Source organism: Hypoxylon fragiforme (assembly GCF_022984875.1).
Source record: "Hypoxylon fragiforme strain CBS 206.31 chromosome Unknown GGS25scaffold_4, whole genome shotgun sequence".
Classification (NCBI taxonomy): domain Eukaryota; kingdom Fungi; phylum Ascomycota; class Sordariomycetes; order Xylariales; family Hypoxylaceae; genus Hypoxylon; species Hypoxylon fragiforme.
Window position 1 is genome coordinate 2,351,189 of NW_026054759.1, and position 16,781 is coordinate 2,367,969.

The following is a 16,781-nucleotide window of genomic DNA, read 5'->3' on the forward strand; positions in this document are numbered from 1 at the left end:
AAAGTTTAGAAAATTTTGGCGGTGGGGACCGGCAGTAATCATTAGCAGTGCCAGGGTCCCCCGAACACTATCCAGTCCCGGTTCCCGTGGGTCCCCTGTAACGGGTTAACGATGTGAGTACCTAGCAGCCCTGGAGGTATTTACGTTTTATAATAGTGTTCGAACTGAACTCATCATCAACAAGATATTCCCTACGTAAAGTGCTTAATTATATGGGCTATCAAGTCGATTATTTATTTAGCATATTCGTAATGTCGAATCACTCTTATCTAACGAGCTAAAATTTTCATTTTTTTGATCTCAACTTATAAGTTGTACATATATCCGCATCCTACAATATGGCTACAATCCAACGCCGTCTTTTCCACCAGACCCTCCGTGCGCTCAGCCATGAGAACCCTCTCGTAATGTTTTAACCCCAACACCCCATGCTCAACCCAGAGATGCTCATCTCCAATCCCAGGGTCTGCCAAAATCGGGCTCCATCCCGCGAATGCAGCGGGGCCTCCCGGAGCGACGGAAGATCACAGGCGTCGAGAAGATAATCGCCGTGTCATCGGCTAAAGGCGGCGTGGGAAAGAGCACTGTAGCAGGTTGATGTTTCCTTTATTTCCATTCTTCTTATTTTGAAGCATATTCCTTTATTAGGCACACCAGCATCCAAGGGACTTTTACTAAACAGGTATTCCATATAGCCAACCTCTCCCTAGCCTTTGCCCGGATGGGCTACCGCTCCGGCATCCTCGACACGGATATCTTCGGGCCCTCCATACCAACCCTGTTTGACCTGGACGGAGAGCCTCGCTTATCATCACGTGCGTCATACTAATTAATCCCCTGCCACCTGCCAAATCTAAACCTTCCCCTGACCCCTGACGCAGAAAACCAGCTGCTGCCCATGTCGAATTACGGCGTCAAGACGATGTCTATGGGATACCTAGTCGGCGCAGATGCGCCTGTTGTGTGGCGCGGCCTCATGGTTATGAAAGCGCTGCAGCAACTTCTCCATGAGGTCGACTGGGGTGGTCTAGACGTTCTTGTGCTTGACTTGCCACCGGGCACCGGCGACACGCAGCTCAGTATTACGCAGCAAATCATACTCGATGGTGAGTGTGCGGGTTACCCCTGTTTTAACGTGCTCTAGAGATACTAAAAATACTTAGGCTCTATCATTGTGACTACGCCGCATACACTTGCAGTGAAAGATGCCGTAAAGGGGATCAACATGTTCAAGATGGTCAATGTGCCGTTACTCGGCCTCGTCCAGAATATGTCACTCTTCAATTGCCCGCACTGCCATCATGATACAGCAGTATTCGGGTCAAACGACCTCGTCAAAGAAATTTGTAGGCAGCACTCTATCGAATTACTGGGTGATATCCCTTTACATCAGAATGTCGGGGGCGATGGCCAGAAAGGGAAGCCAACTGTGGTTTCAGAGCCCGATAGCGACAGGGCACAGGCTTTCATGGATATTGCTCGCTTAGTGGAGTCGAAGGTAGGGCTTAAGAGATAATATCACAGCTGTAGATTTGTACCTACTACTTAGCAAATTTGTAGAAAATACTATGAATTGCTGAATTGTCAAGGAGTGATCAATGTGATATATATATCATCTCGTGCTTCTCGCCTTCTGACCACTTGCAATACAGCCTAGCTATCCAAGTATGTAGATAAGGCTAATTTCGTAGTTACGGTCACAGACGTCAGAGGACGTAGTGTTCCGTTTCCGGTTCCTGTACATGATGACTTTAGCAATCTAATCCTTGATTGAACCAAAAAGACGTCTAGGTAGCAAGAAGACTCTCCATTCAACGATTGGTATTATTAATACTCAAAAGCTTGGGTGGAATAACCGAAGCACTAAAGAAAGCGTCTAGTTTGAGGGCTATGTTAGCATCCATGGAACCTAAACAGGGACAAAGGGGATCAAAGCCTATAGAACCTCCATTCCCAATCTCAACTCCTCATAAACTAGACGTGTTCTACGTAGCCTTCTACGTAATCATAACCACCTGCAGCTGGTATTAGTCCAGATCATCATTTGTCTGATAGGTATGACGGCTTCTCGTGGGATCTTTCCGCATAGCCTGCCCTGAACCGGTAAAACCGACTGTTCCAAAGTTAGCGTCTTGTAAATTCACAACTCGTGGATGAGGAAACCGACCTCTGCCGTTGACGCCGTCCGGGGTGCGGAACATGCTGTCCTTTTTTGCCTTATGCGCTTTCGCAAACTTGGACTTTGTGTTGAATTCCTGCCATTTGCTCTTGCCAGCCTCGAGCTCCTTTGTTGCCTTGATCTTTTTAGCCTTGGGCTTCGCATCACCAGCGCTTTTTAACGCTTCTTCTCGATTTTTCTGTGCTAGCTCAGGATTGATGCTGGCAGCGGCAGAGATGACGCCAGGGTTGGATGAAGTGGAAGGCGCTGATGGCTGCGAGGGTGCAGAGAATGGGGTGGTGTTGTTGACAGGAGTACCGTCGGCTTTTCTTTTCTGTGCTATGGGACGGAGATCTTTGGCGCGTAGCTGCTCGGTGGTGTCGTAACTCTTGAATTTTACGACGTAGATAGGCGCTGTGGAGGAACCGGTGATGGAGGTAATACGAGCGGGGTAGAAAGACTTGTCTCCCGATACCCATTTCGCCATTACACTATCATTAACTTTGTAGTTTACCAACTCGGTGTCGGGTTCCTTCTCTTCGGTAGGTGTGGGTTTCTTAAAGGCGGGATGGTTCTCTCGAGACCATTTCTCCTGAACGGGTGAGGCTGATGGTGCTTTCTGTTTCGGAGGGGATGCCTTAGTAGGCTTTAGTTCAGCAAGAGTTTCGTTCAATAGCGCGAGCGCATCATCTAACTCAGACTTGAGAGCGAGAAGCTCTGCGTTACCGGGGTCATCCCTCAGACCAGAATTTACGACATCGAGCTGTAATCGTTCTTGTCAGCTTACAGTTAAGTATAGTGGATGACGAATGATGTACCTGCTCTCTGTACTGTTTGATATCCTCCTCGAGGCTGACAATGTCGGCCATTCTGGCGATACGGCTTCAGTACGAATAAAGGAACACGAGAGCGTGGCTGGTTGGAAAAAATATGAAAATAAATAGCGATTAGGATTAACAGATAGAGTGAGTTCCTTATTCCTATTTGATCAATGTATGGTTGACTCTATTTCGTTTCGATAAGGGGGGCGTGGCTGGGGTTGCTGATGTTGAGTTGATGAAGTGGTTGAAATGTTGAAATGATCGATGCGAGTTTACTGTTTAGAGTAATGATTTGATAAGCTAGGAGGCTTAACACAGTTCGGTAAGTGCATAAAGGGCCTATTACTGGCATAACTCGGATGGTACGCTGGATAAATACATAAATTATGGGAAATTCGAGTTTATTGACTAATACCTAAGTTCAAAGGGGATAATATGGGCCGTCCCTGAATATGGGCCGTGGGGCTGGCCCTTACTGCTTTAAGTAAGGCTCTTACTACTTTAAGTAAGAAGCGGTACATTCTGGGAAGCGAAACGAGCTTTTTTAGTTAATGTGATTGGTTGGGATAGCTTCGCAGTGAACCAATGAAATCAAGGAGCTAGCACAACCTAGGTTTAGCTCAGTTCTAATTCTCAATTTGGATCAAAACGTCCTTAAGGTCCGAGCTTTGGCAGACTCTTTGAAGGGCCATGTGTGAAACAGTAATATTAATACTGTGCTAGACTGTATAAGTCAGCCAATTAAATAAGTTCAAAATTACAAGAATTATTATGTAATAAAATGCTCGCATCACGTGACACTCAAGATTTATACAGGTTTCATAATATTGCATAATTACGTACCTAATCTTGGTGCGCTAAGCGCCGCTAGTCCGGAGCCTTTAGTACACACCAATCTTCAACCTGGTGCGATTAATTCAATTCAAGATCAAATCTCTATTCAAAAATACAGATCAATAGCCCTTAATTAGAGATTTTGAATTTGCCAGGTTGCACGACTTCAACATTATTATTGCCGAAGTTATTTGATACTTAAACTGGTAGCGGTACCGCGTACGGGCCATTAGAGCCATATGCATCTAATGTTTTTGTACTCTTAAAGTAATCATCCAATTGAAATTATCCGATAAAAGTCATCTTAGTAAGCCGATAAGAATAAGACCTTTCATTGGCTAAAAGATAAAATGGAAAATATCAAAAAATACATAGAATTTATGTGGCCTTCTTAAATTTTATTGGCCAACTTGGCCCCACGGCCCATATTCAGGGACGGCCCATATTATCCCCTTTGAACTTAGTTGCTACATACCCTAGGTAGTCCTCCGGGTTGGCAGGGATATATGTATTAACGGAATCTCATAACAATAGCGGGGTAAATACATACCCAGGTACTAAATAGCGTGAAAGTGAAGTGGCTGCGCACACCGTTCAACTGATCTCATTCAGTTCAAGGTAAGGTTCTGTAACTCTCCTACATCGGACGACACCATAAGATTGTATAGCAAAACGCTGCCCAGGCCCCAGTGGTCTTGTAGCAGACAAGCTTCACAACTTCCTCCAATAATCAGATCAGGTGACTATAGTCACGTGCTCGAGATCTAATCACCCCGGCTCCTCTTATCGCCTAACCTAGGTTATTCTCGATATCCCCCAATGCCTTTCCGTGGTCAACCTACTTCATTTTCATTGTACCCTTGAATGAAATCCAATCTGTACTTACACCATATAAGATAGACATGGGATTTACTTCTTAACAATGAGATTTGCAGACAGTCAGGATTGTCTTGTCGTCACCGGTGGGCTGGCCGGTTGCTTACTACCCCTAGCAGCCCGTATCCTCGTTCTAGAACGCTAGTCCTAACGCGAATCGCTGTAAAGATGACATCGCCTCCGGTCGAGTGTTTATAAGATCATAGCAGAATGCATGATTTCACGTTATCGCAACGTCGCATACTAAGTATTTATTATAGCCTCAGGTCACCAGGCCCTATGTCGAGCTCTCGCTACAATTTGGCCTTAGTTTCTAAATTGCCCTTGAGGTTGGTATCTCCACTCGGAGAAATACGCAGGCGTTTTTCCTTCATACCCATTGCTTGTGCAGTAAATACCCAAGATGACACCTACAACGCGTGAGTATCAAGCCACAGTGCGATTATCGAACGACTTACCTGAAAATCCCCAACTGACGGGAGCATTCGAGACATCCAAGATAGTCCGGGCTTCTGAAAGCGCATCTGCTGGGCCCGCGGACAGGGAATAGTGCGTCATGTTATGAGCCTTCACCTCCAGTTTTAGCTTTTTACCAGCCCAGCTTTTAGGGATCGGAACTACGATATCATCTGGAACGGGGACGTAGGAGATACCGCGGAACCTTAGGTGAGGTGCGAGCCCCGAAGAGCTTGTGCCGGTGGTTAAAGAGGTACTGTTATTGGCCGGAAGCATAACAACGCCAAGGTCTAGGTGGTGGTTCTGCGTCAAGAATACGGAAACGCCTGCTTCCTCTTCAAGGGACATCGGGGAGAACTCAAGATTGACGCTGTGTGTGAAAAGAGTGTCTTGCTGCCGCCTCCCGACGAACGTCTGGCCCTCGGGACCAGCATAGTTCCCGTTCAACGCTGTCAGGTTCAGCTTGGACGGGGTTAACCTGAGGGTATTCGGGTGGTCTGGTGGCGAGATTATGTAGGACTCTCGAATCGGAAATCTCCAGTGAGTGAAGTGAGCTGGGAGCTCCGACCCGGATTCAAAGTCAATCACATCCCCTTCCGTGATGAACGGGCTACACGGGTTAACGTTAAAATCAACAGTCGAAGAAGCGACTCACCCGGATCCGTCAAGGTCTAAAGTCTCAGGAGGGAATGCCCATCCACTCATCACGCCGTCCACCGAGGACCACACTGGAAACTCACCCTCGGCCCATGCAACAGGCACCATTATGGTTTCTCTTCCCATTGGAAAGTATAACCATTCAGGGCCCGATCGAGTTGAAAGTGCAACGCCCCACCTATAGCTCCTGGTAAGCCTTCTGACTACCCATGTCCGTCACGTCTAGCACTTACCAATTGCCTGTAGCGTCTTGGAACATGTCTGCATGGCCCACAGTTTGAACTGCGAATATCAATATCGGGGTATGATCTGTTCGGATAAAAGTTCAACTTACAATAATTTGTCGTATTAGCATTGGTAAGGACTGGGTTCGCCGGATTTGCTTCATAAGGTCCGTGGATGGTCTTGGCCCTCGCCATCGTAACCATATGTTCTAGTCCTGTGCCCCCTATTGTTCGTGAGCAATGGTCTTGCTTTATACAAAATATAATTCCTCACCTTCGGCGGCAAGTAAGTAACACCAGCCATCTTTGAGGTATATGTGAGGCCCTTCTGGTGCCTAGGTTTATTATTAGCGAAATAATCCTCTCATTTGGCAAGACAACTTACATTTCCACCAGTACCATTCCATATAGACACCCATTCGCCCACCTCTCCTGTCTCTAAGTTTGCCTCAGCTAAGAGAATCCCAGGACTGCCAAAAGATTAGATGGAGGGAATGATTTATATGAAGATCACATTTCACTCACGAGACTTTCCAAGAGTGTCCGCCAACGATATAAGTTTTCCCGTCAGAGTCCCATACTGGGGAAGTGTCATACCCCTCGAAGTCGAAGTGGATAGCCTCGGACCACGCGAGTGGATCATATGGATCATCGGACTTGAAGATGATCTACATCGAACTTTAGCAGACACATCAAACACGAATTCGCCGAACAGGTCGTACATTATCCCATCTTGAAGCATCCTCGGCTGCATGATCATCGTCTACGAGGGTAGTCACTAGCCAGAACGTTCCATCGTTGAACCTCAAGGTAGGCGCCCAGATACCGCTTTCATACCTATGTTAGCGCTGGCTTACAAGCCTCTCCACGAGATGGGCTGCATACCTCGTGGATCTGTTGGTTTCGGCTAGGCGAGGGAGCTGTTCCCATCGATTTAGAACATGGCCTACGATGATTAGTATCAGTATAAGCTAAGGATGCTTAGTAGTTATATAGGTATGCCTTACCGATGAGCTTCCAATTCTGCAGATCCTTGCTTGCATGTAAAGGTATACCAGGAAAGGCGTTGAAACTCGAGGATGCGCAAAAGAACGTGTTGTCCCACTTGGGCACGAAAATGCAACTTGGATCTGGATGGAACCCTGGTAGTATAGGATTGTAATATGTTGAATTGATTGCTTGTGGGCTGGCCCCGAGTGTCAAAGGGGTAAGTATCCCAATGAGAGACACGACGCTAATGAGTAACCTGTTAGCCATTGCACAACCACTTTTAGATATAGGACACCTAAGTCGACATTTAATTCTCCAATCAGATTTAGCTCTTATTCCAACCTGAGAAGTCTTTCTCTTTAATAAAGCTGGGATCGGGTTGATGATGGTGATCTACTACGTACTAGTAGTACTTCGTACCTTAGCACCCCGCATTCTCATCCTAACCGCAAGTCCCGGGTAAAGTGGTTCAATAATAGGGGAAACCTGTACGATGGCAATATTCGGCTAACAATCGGCCGAATCATACGCTTATTTCTGGGATCTAAACAGGATACTGGGCTTTGACTATGATTTTAAGAAAGCATATTAAAATTAAAGCGAGTTTCCTCTTTGTGGTAAGTATTTAAAGAATTGAGAATTGTCTACGCTTCCCGATGTCCCCCATGCGTGTTTTTACCCAAATCCGTGAGAGCTACTAGCCTTGAAACGTTGATGCGCGATGGCCTCAAGTGACAGGCCTCTGGTCTCCTTCAGAAAAGCGAACGCGACGACGGCGATAATAGCATCGAATATACCTACGAGAATTAGCATGTGAAGACTTACAGTTTTAGGACCTGTTCCACTTACCCCATAACAAGAATGTCCCCCAACCCATTGAAGAGATCATGTACGGAGTTGTCAACGAGAATACAAAATTGAACAACCACTGTGAAGCGACACCTACGGCCACACCAGGTTCTCGGATTCTTGCAGGGAAGATTCTTGGAGGATATTAGTTATGCTGACGGTGAATAACGTGAAGATGTACTTACTCTGAAACATAAGGCCTGCGATGAAGAGAATCAGCCGTCGTCTCTTTGATTGAACCTGCAAGGAGCGAAGCCCCCTAAAGCACCTAGGATAGGGGAAAAAGAAACATTAAATACTACGTACCATGGCAAAGGCCCCCAACTAAAGTTGTAAGCAATGACAAACAGATAAATTAAGGCTATAGTAGCTATCCCTGAGGGCGGTACTGTGTGGCCCCCCTCACTCGGTGCAGGGAAATGTTTAACGACGACTGCAGTAGTGATATGGCATACGGCCATAAAGGCAGCGCCGCCAATGAGAACTTCACGACGGGAAAGTCGCTCTGAAAAGAATAGCACAAAGATACCGCAAGCCACCACCTTCACTGCGCCGAAGATGGCGGTTAAGAGGAGGCTTTGCTCGCCACTACCAACAATGAGACTAAAGTACTGCGCTTTAACGACATAAGTTAGTGATTGCACCCCGAGTAAAAGTGTAAAAAGTTGGAAGTTCCTATGCTCCCTCAAATTGAAATAGCAGCTGTTACGTACGTCCAAAGTAAGCAAACGCAGTTGCACCCGTAGCCTGTTGTGCTGTGAATACTGCGAATGCGGCAAATACTCGTTTGAAGTTCTCCCTTTCAAGTAACTCTATGACAGTGCGTTAGCCATCGTCCATCCTCTTAGCGTCAAGACCTAGGTAGGATCTTACCTCGTAGTCTAAAACCCTCAGTGGCCATTTCCTCAGCCACGACTCCAGCTCGAATCTCTTCCATCTCAGTAACCGTTGCGTCGGAGCTGCCAGCTCGAATCCACTGAAGACTTCTCCAAGCTTCTTCGTGCTTGCCCTTTTTGGTGAGCCATCGTGTACTCTCTGGTATTGTGAACATTCCCAAGCCAAGGAATGCTGCAGGGACTAGCTGAAGACCGATCGGAATTTGCCATTGTGCTGGATTCGTGGATGCGATGCCTCTGGCTACGCCATAGTCGACCCAGTACGAAGCAAATATTCCCTAGCAACGTTAGTATACTTCTGTATGATCCTTCATGCGCGTAGGTAATAATTCATACAAACGTGTAGAACCACTGAAAGAACGACCCAACCTGTCCACGCATCTCCTTGGGCATCATCTCGCTGTTGAACATCGGTACGGCGACCGTGGCGGCGCCAAGACCGAGCCCAGCAATCAATCTGGCGACGTAGAAGGCGGGCAGTGAATGAGTATTGATTGTTTGGATTAAGGCTCCAATGCAGAAGACGAAGGAAGAGATCATCAGCGACTTCTTTCGCCCTAGTTTATCAGTCAGGGGCCAGGCGAGGAAACAAGCTAGAAAGCCGCCGAGTTGTTGGAGGCCCACTGCGAGCGAGTTGGTGTACGTTTGGTCAGTGCTTCCATAACGGTAGTCAGATTTAAATGAGGCCATCGTCAAGACGCCGCCTGTTGTATTTGCCAAGAGTCAATATCAAGTACATCAGATAGCACTGCAGAGTAAAATGACTAAGTTACTGACCAACGCTACGACTGAATTAGCACTGGAAGACTTCGACGAAGCTCTCGTGTAATGAATAACATTTAAACACTTACATTCCACTGTCGTATCCAAACAAAAACCCGCCCATACAGACGACGGATCCCAGCCAGTAGGCACGAATCTTACCCAGCGTGGTGCCGTCCATCTTTGCTCCTATTTCTGATAATTGCTCGTCTTCGCCAGAGTGCGGAAGCAAAGATTCGGACTCTTCCATATTACCTACCTAGGCACTCTACCAGGTTACAAGAATCCTTATAAATCCCTAATCACGCTACGTCCAGAACATTCATCAGTTACTTGAGAGTCTGCGCCTTTGTGTCGGGGGCGATGACGTGATTGCGAAATTGATGTAAGCTGCCAATTTAGGGGTTCTCGACAACTAGTCATAGTTAGGTCCGGCCGACTGCCGAGGATCTCCGGAGATCTGCGGGGGAGCTTCAATGCTTGAAGAGACTATAGGGGGATGACCAATGAGATCAATTATCGGCCGACACGCCGAACATATCGGGATATACTTAGTGTCTGGACCACTTGTTGCCGTGTAAGTCACGACATCGGAAGATGTATTGAAATATCAACCTGGGTACATAACTGGAAGTCGTAGTTCTGCTATTACTAAGAACCCCTACCCCCTTTTTTTATTTTCCTTGGTGACTATCAACACAACTCACTCGTCTCACTCTTCAGGATTTAGTAGAAACTAGGATAGGGGCATACACAACATACACACCATGGCACCAGGCAAAAGACCTAACTTCCTCATTGCTCTAGCTGACGACCTCGGCTTCTCTGATGTCGGATCGTTCGGTGGCGAAATCAACACACCCAATGTTGACAAGATCGCTAAGAATGGTGTACGGTTCACAGACTTCCATGCTGCTGCGGCATGTTCGCCCTCCCGGGCCATGATAATGACTGGTACCGATCATCACATTGCTGGCCTGGGAAACTTGGTTGAATGGACTAATATATCCGGTCAGAATGACCCGAATGGAACAATGTCGACGTCCGTCCAGCGTGGCATGCCTGGATATGTAAGTCTGCTTGTAGATAAACTCTTCAGTACTTTTCATTATGGCCTTAATCACTTAAAGAGATACTTTTTTAGTGACTGACATGGCGAACATAGGAAGGGTATTTAAATGAACGGGTTGTAGCTCTTCCCGAGCTACTACGCGACGCAGGCTACCTGACCCTCATGGCCGGAAAGTGGCATCTGGGGTTAACGCCCGAGCGAAGCCCAAAGGCACGCGGGTTCGAGAAGAGCTTTGCGCATCTGCCGGCATGCAGCAACCACTACGGGTACGAGCCGCAGCTCGAGGGCACCGACCAGATCCCCGAGTTCATGACGATGAGCTTTATCGCCCTGCACAGCGAAGACGGCGAGTACGTGAAGAAGCTCCCCGAGGGCTGGTACTCGTCCAACGGGTACGGCGACAAGATGCTGCAGTACCTGAAGGACTGGAAGGAGAGCGAAGACGAGCGCCCCTTCTTCGCCTACTTGCCGTTCACAGCCCCGCATTGGCCGTTGCAGGCGCCGCAGGAATACATCAAGAAGTACCGCGGCGTATATGACGATGGCCCCGATGTCCTACGTGAGAAGCGTCTCCAGCGCCTTAAGGACCTCGGCATGGTGCCGCAGGACGTGGAACCGCATCCCGTCGTGGCCGAGGAGGTGAAAGACTGGAAAGACATGAGCGCGGAAGAGCGAGCGAATTCGTCTCGCGCGATGGAATGCTTTGCGGGCATGGTCGAAGCGATCGACGCCAACGTGGGGAAAGTCGTCGACTATCTCGAGGAAATCGGCGAACTGGACAACACGTTCGTCTGCTTCCTCTCGGACAACGGCGCCGAGGGTGCCGCCTACGAAGCCTACCCCATCGTCCAGAGCACCATGCTCCAGCACCTGACGAAGTACTACAACAACCAGATCGACAACCTTGGGAACGGCGACTCGTTTATATGGTATGGACCGAGATGGGCGCAGGCCGCCACCGCGCCGAGCAGATTGTACAAGGCCTACACGACGGAAGGTGGCGTCCGCGTCCCATACATGATGAAGCCGCCCGCTAGCTTCAGCGGCCAATTCGAGCCTGGCAGCATAACGCACCAATTTGCCACAGTCATGGATCTCGCGCCCACGATCCTCGACATGGCTGGCGTTCAGCACCCCGCACCGACATATCAGGGCCGCGAAGTCGTCTCCATGCGAGGCAAATCCATGGTCCCGTACCTACAAAAGAAATCGGCCACCATCCACGAAAAGGAGTTCATCAACGGGTGGGAGACGTGCGGGCGGGCGGCGTGTCGCAAGGGTGACTGGAAGATCGTGTTCATCCCCAAGCCGAAGGGCCCAGAGAAGTGGCAGCTGTATAACCTTGCGAAAGACCCCGGCGAGGTCCACGACCTGGCGGAGCAGGAGCCGGAGAGGCTGAAGGAGCTGATCAAGCTGTGGGATCAGTACGTCCTGGAGACGGGCGTGATACCGCTCTCGCCCGAGTTGGGGAACTGGATTGCGGCGATGGAGGAGCAGATGCCGGAGAATGCGTGGATCGAGTACGAGTATTGGAAGGATGGGGCGAGGGATGATCCAAAGAAGTTCACGAAGAAGATTCCGAGGTTTCAGAGGCAGGTTAGGGCTATTTGAGTAGTTGTGAGAAATAAATTTCTCGATCTATTGAACACCTACAGTATGTATGTAACGAGATAGGTCAATTACTCCGGTCAGGATTTCGCACATCACCTGGGCAAATTCAATATGAGCTCACCGTGCTGAATAATAAGAGTGATACTGTACTTCAGTGCCTAGGCTTGCTAAGTTTTAGTGGGGTAACTCTCTAGGTCTTAGTAAGTTAATCGCTATAACCCCCCCGATTAGGTAGGTTGCTAGGCACCTAGGCAGCCTAGGATGCGCACAGTGGGCGATAATCCCTGTCTGTAGCCCCCCTTTTCGAACGATCCATTGATTTCAAAGGTTTAGTCCAGGGATGAGTTAGCATTGTATATAGCGGGTAGTCCACTAAAATACAGGCGGCTTCTCACTATATCTTGGGGAGGCTTCACTTAACCCCCTTTGCATCTTTTAGTAAAAGCGTGTACACTTAGGCAATAGAGTTGACCTTTCCCTTTGTTGGTTCAATTCAAGTAACTATAGTTGGGAGAAGTTCGTTATCCTTTCTTCTGTATAAATTCCCGGATATATCTTTTCCGCCCGTGTCGTCGAAGGACTTTTAGGGGGCTTTTTCGGACATTAGTGGATTACGATCTACTTTCTAGAGCGACGCATAACTAAAACCCATATATTCATTCAGACTTGACATAGCATTGAATCTATCGTAGACATCACTGGAGATCCCGGCAGCTTACACTGTATTGGGCATAATGTATTTCTCAAAAATAGAAGAGCTCTCTCTCAACCGTTCAATAGTAAAGACTAGCGAGGAGTAACTCGGTGAACTTGACATATTGTAATAAGATCAGTTTCAGCTTCAAAGGAAATAATAATAGGTTGATGAACGTCTAGATAGTTGTCAAAGAAGCCGTACAATGATACAAAGCGTTCGTTTTGTTTGGCTTCAATGTCATGGATCAAAGACAATGAGCATTGTTCCTTGGACTATTAAATCAGCATGCCCCAGCCCCGTATGTCCTTGACATGCCTTGATAGAACATTAGCATCCAGCACACCAGTTATCAACTCAGCAACAGGCACTTCTTACTTACAGTATTGACTATTAGTGGTAAGGAAGAAAAGCGAGGCTTGTACAAGATGGACGGTAGAAACGGCAGAGACAGTAGAGACGGTCGAAAGGTTCACGAATTCGTGAAGCCGACCATACCACGAAGTAGAGATCAACCGAGTTCCCGGCCGTCAACGGCCAGGTCACAGGCCTCAGAGTCATACCCAGACTCGTGGGTAGCCGACGAAGACCCATGCCATTCGAGCCGGGTTGATCTCTTTAGGAAGCGTAGGAACTCGGTTGCGTCCACCAGAAGCAATGCGTCCACAATCCAGACTAGACCACAGACACCCACAATGCCCGCTGCTATGCGGGAATATCTATCAACAGGTAAATCACACAACGGGAAAAACAAGCATAGAAAGGATCCATATCCAAGATCGAGACCGCGGAGCATTTCTACTGCCAGCTATGCTGGCACCGCTGAGTCGTGTCTAACCCCCATTGAACTTAAAGACAGCTTCCGAAAGGAGCTAGACCGGTACAACGAGGAGAGCGACCTGCTGAGCCAGAACGAGTGGCTAGCCCCGCCCGATCCGCGTGGCTCAACCCGACGGATCAGCCCCAGGGAGTTCAACGAGAAGCGCATACGGGACCTCAAGCGCTGGTCGACCGTCGAGGCGTTCATGTACGGCACCAGCACGTCCACGCTGCGCGACACAGACACCACACACCCCCCTCAAGCGTACCGCCCCGGCACCATCTTCAGCGCCGCGCACCACAACTCCACGACTACCGACTACAAGCACATCCAGTCCGACGACCCGAACCTGACCGCGACGCCGTACGGCACCGTGTACTCGAAGTACCGCAAGATGATCGTCGTCGGCTGCTACGGCGAGCACTGCACGTACCTGCCGATTTACACGCACAACGGGCAGGGGCTCGACAACAAGGAGTTCCTCAACGAGTACGTCAGCATCCGCGACGTCCAGGACCCGCACCCGTTCCCGGACGAGGGCCCGAACAAGGGGCTGCGGGCCGTGAGAGACAAGGACTACCACGGCACGTTCATCGCAGGTAAGGCGTGTGTGAAGCTTACGGAGATACACAGCCATCGGTACGATACCCCGGCGACGATCGAGGGCAGGCTCGATGTGGATAGCGATTCTAGAAGAAGGCTGCTACTAACCGCGAAGTCCTCGATTTGATACCTACCTAGGATAATGGTACGTACGTATTGAACGTGATATGCCGGTCTGGTTGATCTTGGGATTGGTGGGATCTTATCGAAATAGGGATTGGGATATGAAAAGTTTACAATGAAGTCGCCTGCCAGGATACCCTGGGTGTTTATGCGTTTGTTTAGTAAGAATAGCGTAGGTATAGACCAGTCGTAGGTTATAGTACGATGCTGTTTCAATGAATATAAAAGTAGCAAGTTAATAAAGAGCCATGGTAGGTGGTGATTCTTTTGCAAATTGTGTTTTGGCACCTGCAAGTTGACAAGACCATATATCTAGGGTTAGTCTTATATTTGATGCCTTAATTTGAAGATTGTACATCTCGTAAATAAAGTATACCTGCCCTAGTTAGGTATCTAGTAGGTATATAGATGTACCTTAGGCATCTGCGAATAGCTTCGATTATGTAGAGTAATTTCATAAAGGGGTTATAAGTGGTTCCATCAGGTGTCAAGAATAATCCGTCGAGCAATTTCTTAACACATTGTTATTTTTTTAAATCTCCGCCTAGCATGGCTCTTGATAAGTGTGTACAAATGTCCCCGGTTAAATAGATTCGATTACGAGGCGTGAAAGTGAGCAATCTGGTGATTATCGTAGTTACTGCATTATGTGTTAGGGTGACGAGGTGTATATAAAATGCCTATGCTTATTGTATACACATTTAAATTGGCATGAACATGTACTGCGTAGATACTAATCAATTTGCCTAGGTACCTATGTTGAACCGAGATCTTCCAGTCTCCAGCAAGTTTGATGCTGTAAGGTTAGGTAGATACTTGTCGATGTAACTACTTCGTAGACTGGTAGGCACGTAATAGTCTCGTTATTCGTTAAGGCTCCATCTCCGCTGTATCGCTTTTACTTGATGCCGGAGCTGGATATCGTGACGAGCACGTGTAATGGGATGGTATACACATAATGGCGCATCTTTGAGTGTCTTCAATGCTAGTATGTCAACCTAACAACAAGGTTTTCTGAATTTCGGTGATATCAATGTTTAGCAACAGTATGTCTTGGTGGTGAACAAAGCCAGAATTAATGCAATTGTTGTGGAGAGGATCTCTTGTATGGATACAATCACAACAAATCCACGTTTCATGGGGGCATAAATATAGGTGAGCTTCTTTGAAAAGATAATAAAGACACAGTTATTGAAAGGCGCTAGTTTTAGCATACTGTACGAAACAAAGTCCCAAGTTTATCAGACCTTTTTTCTCGAAGACGCAAGTAAGAAATCACGCCCTTGCCACATACAATGGAGAATAAGAAGAGCAAGGAGGTATCTTTTGGTGGTAAGGATATCCAACCCGTCACGAACGTTGATAACCAGGGCTGGTCCACAACAGCTAAGCCTCTGGATATCAAGAAATTCCAAGGCCATCGAGCTCATGCACCAGAGCCCCTGAGCATCAGCGACGAGGAATTGGAAGAAAGCAATTTCCCGCAAAGAGTTACCAAGGTAAGCCTTTCCGACCCAGCTTTCGATTACGGGCTCGGGTGTTTCGGCAACCCTACCAAGCTAGTCGAAACCGGTAAGCAAGAGCTGGGTGATCTATTCTGGACTGATTTCCACGAGCTAAGGACCGCCGAAGAGCTCCGCGAGGAGGAGCGGGTTTGGAAGAGCGAAGAAGACTGGATTCGGTTCCAGCGTCTCGCACAGAAGAACGCGGAACCGAAGACGGAGGAAGAGCTCAGACAATTTTGGGGCAGCCTACGGGGTTTGGAGAAAAAGTCATACGCTGCCCCTATCAGGCCCGGGGCCTTAGAAGCAAAGGACTTTCTCGCGAAGCTAGATGACATGGAAGCAGCGCATTCGGAAGACCGAACTGTGCCATCCACCACCCGTGATCATGAGAATCCTAGATTGAGTCGCCAGAACTTTAGGGACTGGATGGAAGCGGCGGACTTTATTGAGAATAACGCGTCGAGTTCTAGCGGGACGCGGTATTATAAGACCTCGGAAGACTAGCTACGATGGTAGGTAGGTAAGGTACAACGATGATTTAGACAAAGAACAAGTGCCCAAAGTGAACAATAGAAATGAATTATTAGAGACGTAACTGCCTCGTAAGTACCTATGTAGGGGACACGAAAGTCTTCCAATCTCAGTTTGACTTCATCCCCCAAAACACTTTTCTTTTCTCAGCGATCAGTGAAATGACAGTATTACTGTAGTCTCTCCTTCCCACGAATGCTCCAATGCCATCATACCTTATCACATCTCCCAGTAATCACGACGGAAACTTGTCAGTTTTCCATTATGCGTGTCTCTGATCCCCAGTATTCATTCCATTC

The 16,781-nt window shown here is 47.9% G+C and overlaps 7 protein-coding genes across 7 annotated transcripts; 4 read left to right on the forward strand and 3 right to left on the reverse strand.

Annotated features, from left to right (window-relative positions):
* The first annotated feature begins 112 nt into the window (after nucleotides 1-112).
* Nucleotides 113-1,772, forward strand: GGS25DRAFT_241105 (P-loop containing nucleoside triphosphate hydrolase protein). Its single transcript, XM_049257110.1, has 5 exons — nucleotides 113-404; nucleotides 464-593; nucleotides 696-815; nucleotides 882-1,106; nucleotides 1,164-1,772. Exons 1-5 carry the CDS (start codon nucleotides 339-341, stop codon nucleotides 1,514-1,516), a joined length of 894 nt encoding a protein of 297 aa, XP_049117932.1. The 5' UTR covers nucleotides 113-338; the 3' UTR covers nucleotides 1,517-1,772.
* On the reverse strand, nucleotides 1,772-3,243 carry GGS25DRAFT_241111 (uncharacterized protein). Its single transcript, XM_049257111.1, has 3 exons — nucleotides 2,977-3,243; nucleotides 2,168-2,921; nucleotides 1,772-2,113 (listed from the first exon to the last, which is right to left on the reverse strand). The coding sequence occupies exons 1-3, from the start codon at nucleotides 3,025-3,027 to the stop codon at nucleotides 2,028-2,030; spliced, it is 891 nt and encodes a 296-aa protein (XP_049117933.1). The 5' UTR covers nucleotides 3,028-3,243; the 3' UTR covers nucleotides 1,772-2,027.
* A 1,390-nt stretch (nucleotides 3,244-4,633) lies between these two features.
* Nucleotides 4,634-6,286, reverse strand: GGS25DRAFT_241315 (concanavalin A-like lectin/glucanase domain-containing protein). Its single transcript, XM_049257113.1, has 3 exons — nucleotides 6,036-6,286; nucleotides 5,801-5,980; nucleotides 4,634-5,755 (listed from the first exon to the last, which is right to left on the reverse strand). The coding sequence occupies exons 1-3, from the start codon at nucleotides 6,059-6,061 to the stop codon at nucleotides 5,116-5,118; spliced, it is 846 nt and encodes a 281-aa protein (XP_049117934.1). The 5' UTR covers nucleotides 6,062-6,286; the 3' UTR covers nucleotides 4,634-5,115.
* A 1,300-nt stretch (nucleotides 6,287-7,586) lies between these two features.
* GGS25DRAFT_486979 (general substrate transporter) lies at nucleotides 7,587-9,945 on the reverse strand. The gene is made up of 9 exons (XM_049260669.1): nucleotides 9,613-9,945; nucleotides 9,539-9,543; nucleotides 9,098-9,465; nucleotides 8,739-9,039; nucleotides 8,579-8,677; nucleotides 8,172-8,481; nucleotides 8,051-8,065; nucleotides 7,866-7,999; nucleotides 7,587-7,813 (listed from the first exon to the last, which is right to left on the reverse strand). Exons 1-9 carry the CDS (start codon nucleotides 9,771-9,773, stop codon nucleotides 7,692-7,694), a joined length of 1,515 nt encoding a protein of 504 aa, XP_049117935.1. The 5' UTR covers nucleotides 9,774-9,945; the 3' UTR covers nucleotides 7,587-7,691.
* Nucleotides 9,946-10,031: 86 nt separating this feature from the next.
* Nucleotides 10,032-12,293, forward strand: GGS25DRAFT_241170 (alkaline phosphatase-like protein). The gene is made up of 2 exons (XM_049257112.1): nucleotides 10,032-10,593; nucleotides 10,689-12,293. The coding sequence occupies exons 1-2, from the start codon at nucleotides 10,291-10,293 to the stop codon at nucleotides 12,204-12,206; spliced, it is 1,821 nt and encodes a 606-aa protein (XP_049117936.1). The 5' UTR covers nucleotides 10,032-10,290; the 3' UTR covers nucleotides 12,207-12,293.
* Nucleotides 12,294-13,328: 1,035 nt separating this feature from the next.
* On the forward strand, nucleotides 13,329-14,450 carry GGS25DRAFT_520767 (uncharacterized protein; the record flags this gene model as incomplete). Its single annotated transcript, XM_049263933.1, has 1 exon — nucleotides 13,329-14,450. One exon carries the CDS (start codon nucleotides 13,329-13,331, stop codon nucleotides 14,448-14,450), a length of 1,122 nt encoding a protein of 373 aa, XP_049117937.1.
* A 1,291-nt stretch (nucleotides 14,451-15,741) lies between these two features.
* Nucleotides 15,742-16,455, forward strand: GGS25DRAFT_520768 (uncharacterized protein; the record flags this gene model as incomplete). The annotated part of the gene is made up of 1 exon (XM_049263934.1): nucleotides 15,742-16,455. The coding sequence occupies one exon, from the start codon at nucleotides 15,742-15,744 to the stop codon at nucleotides 16,453-16,455; it is 714 nt and encodes a 237-aa protein (XP_049117938.1).
* Between the last annotated feature and the right edge of the window lie 326 nt (nucleotides 16,456-16,781).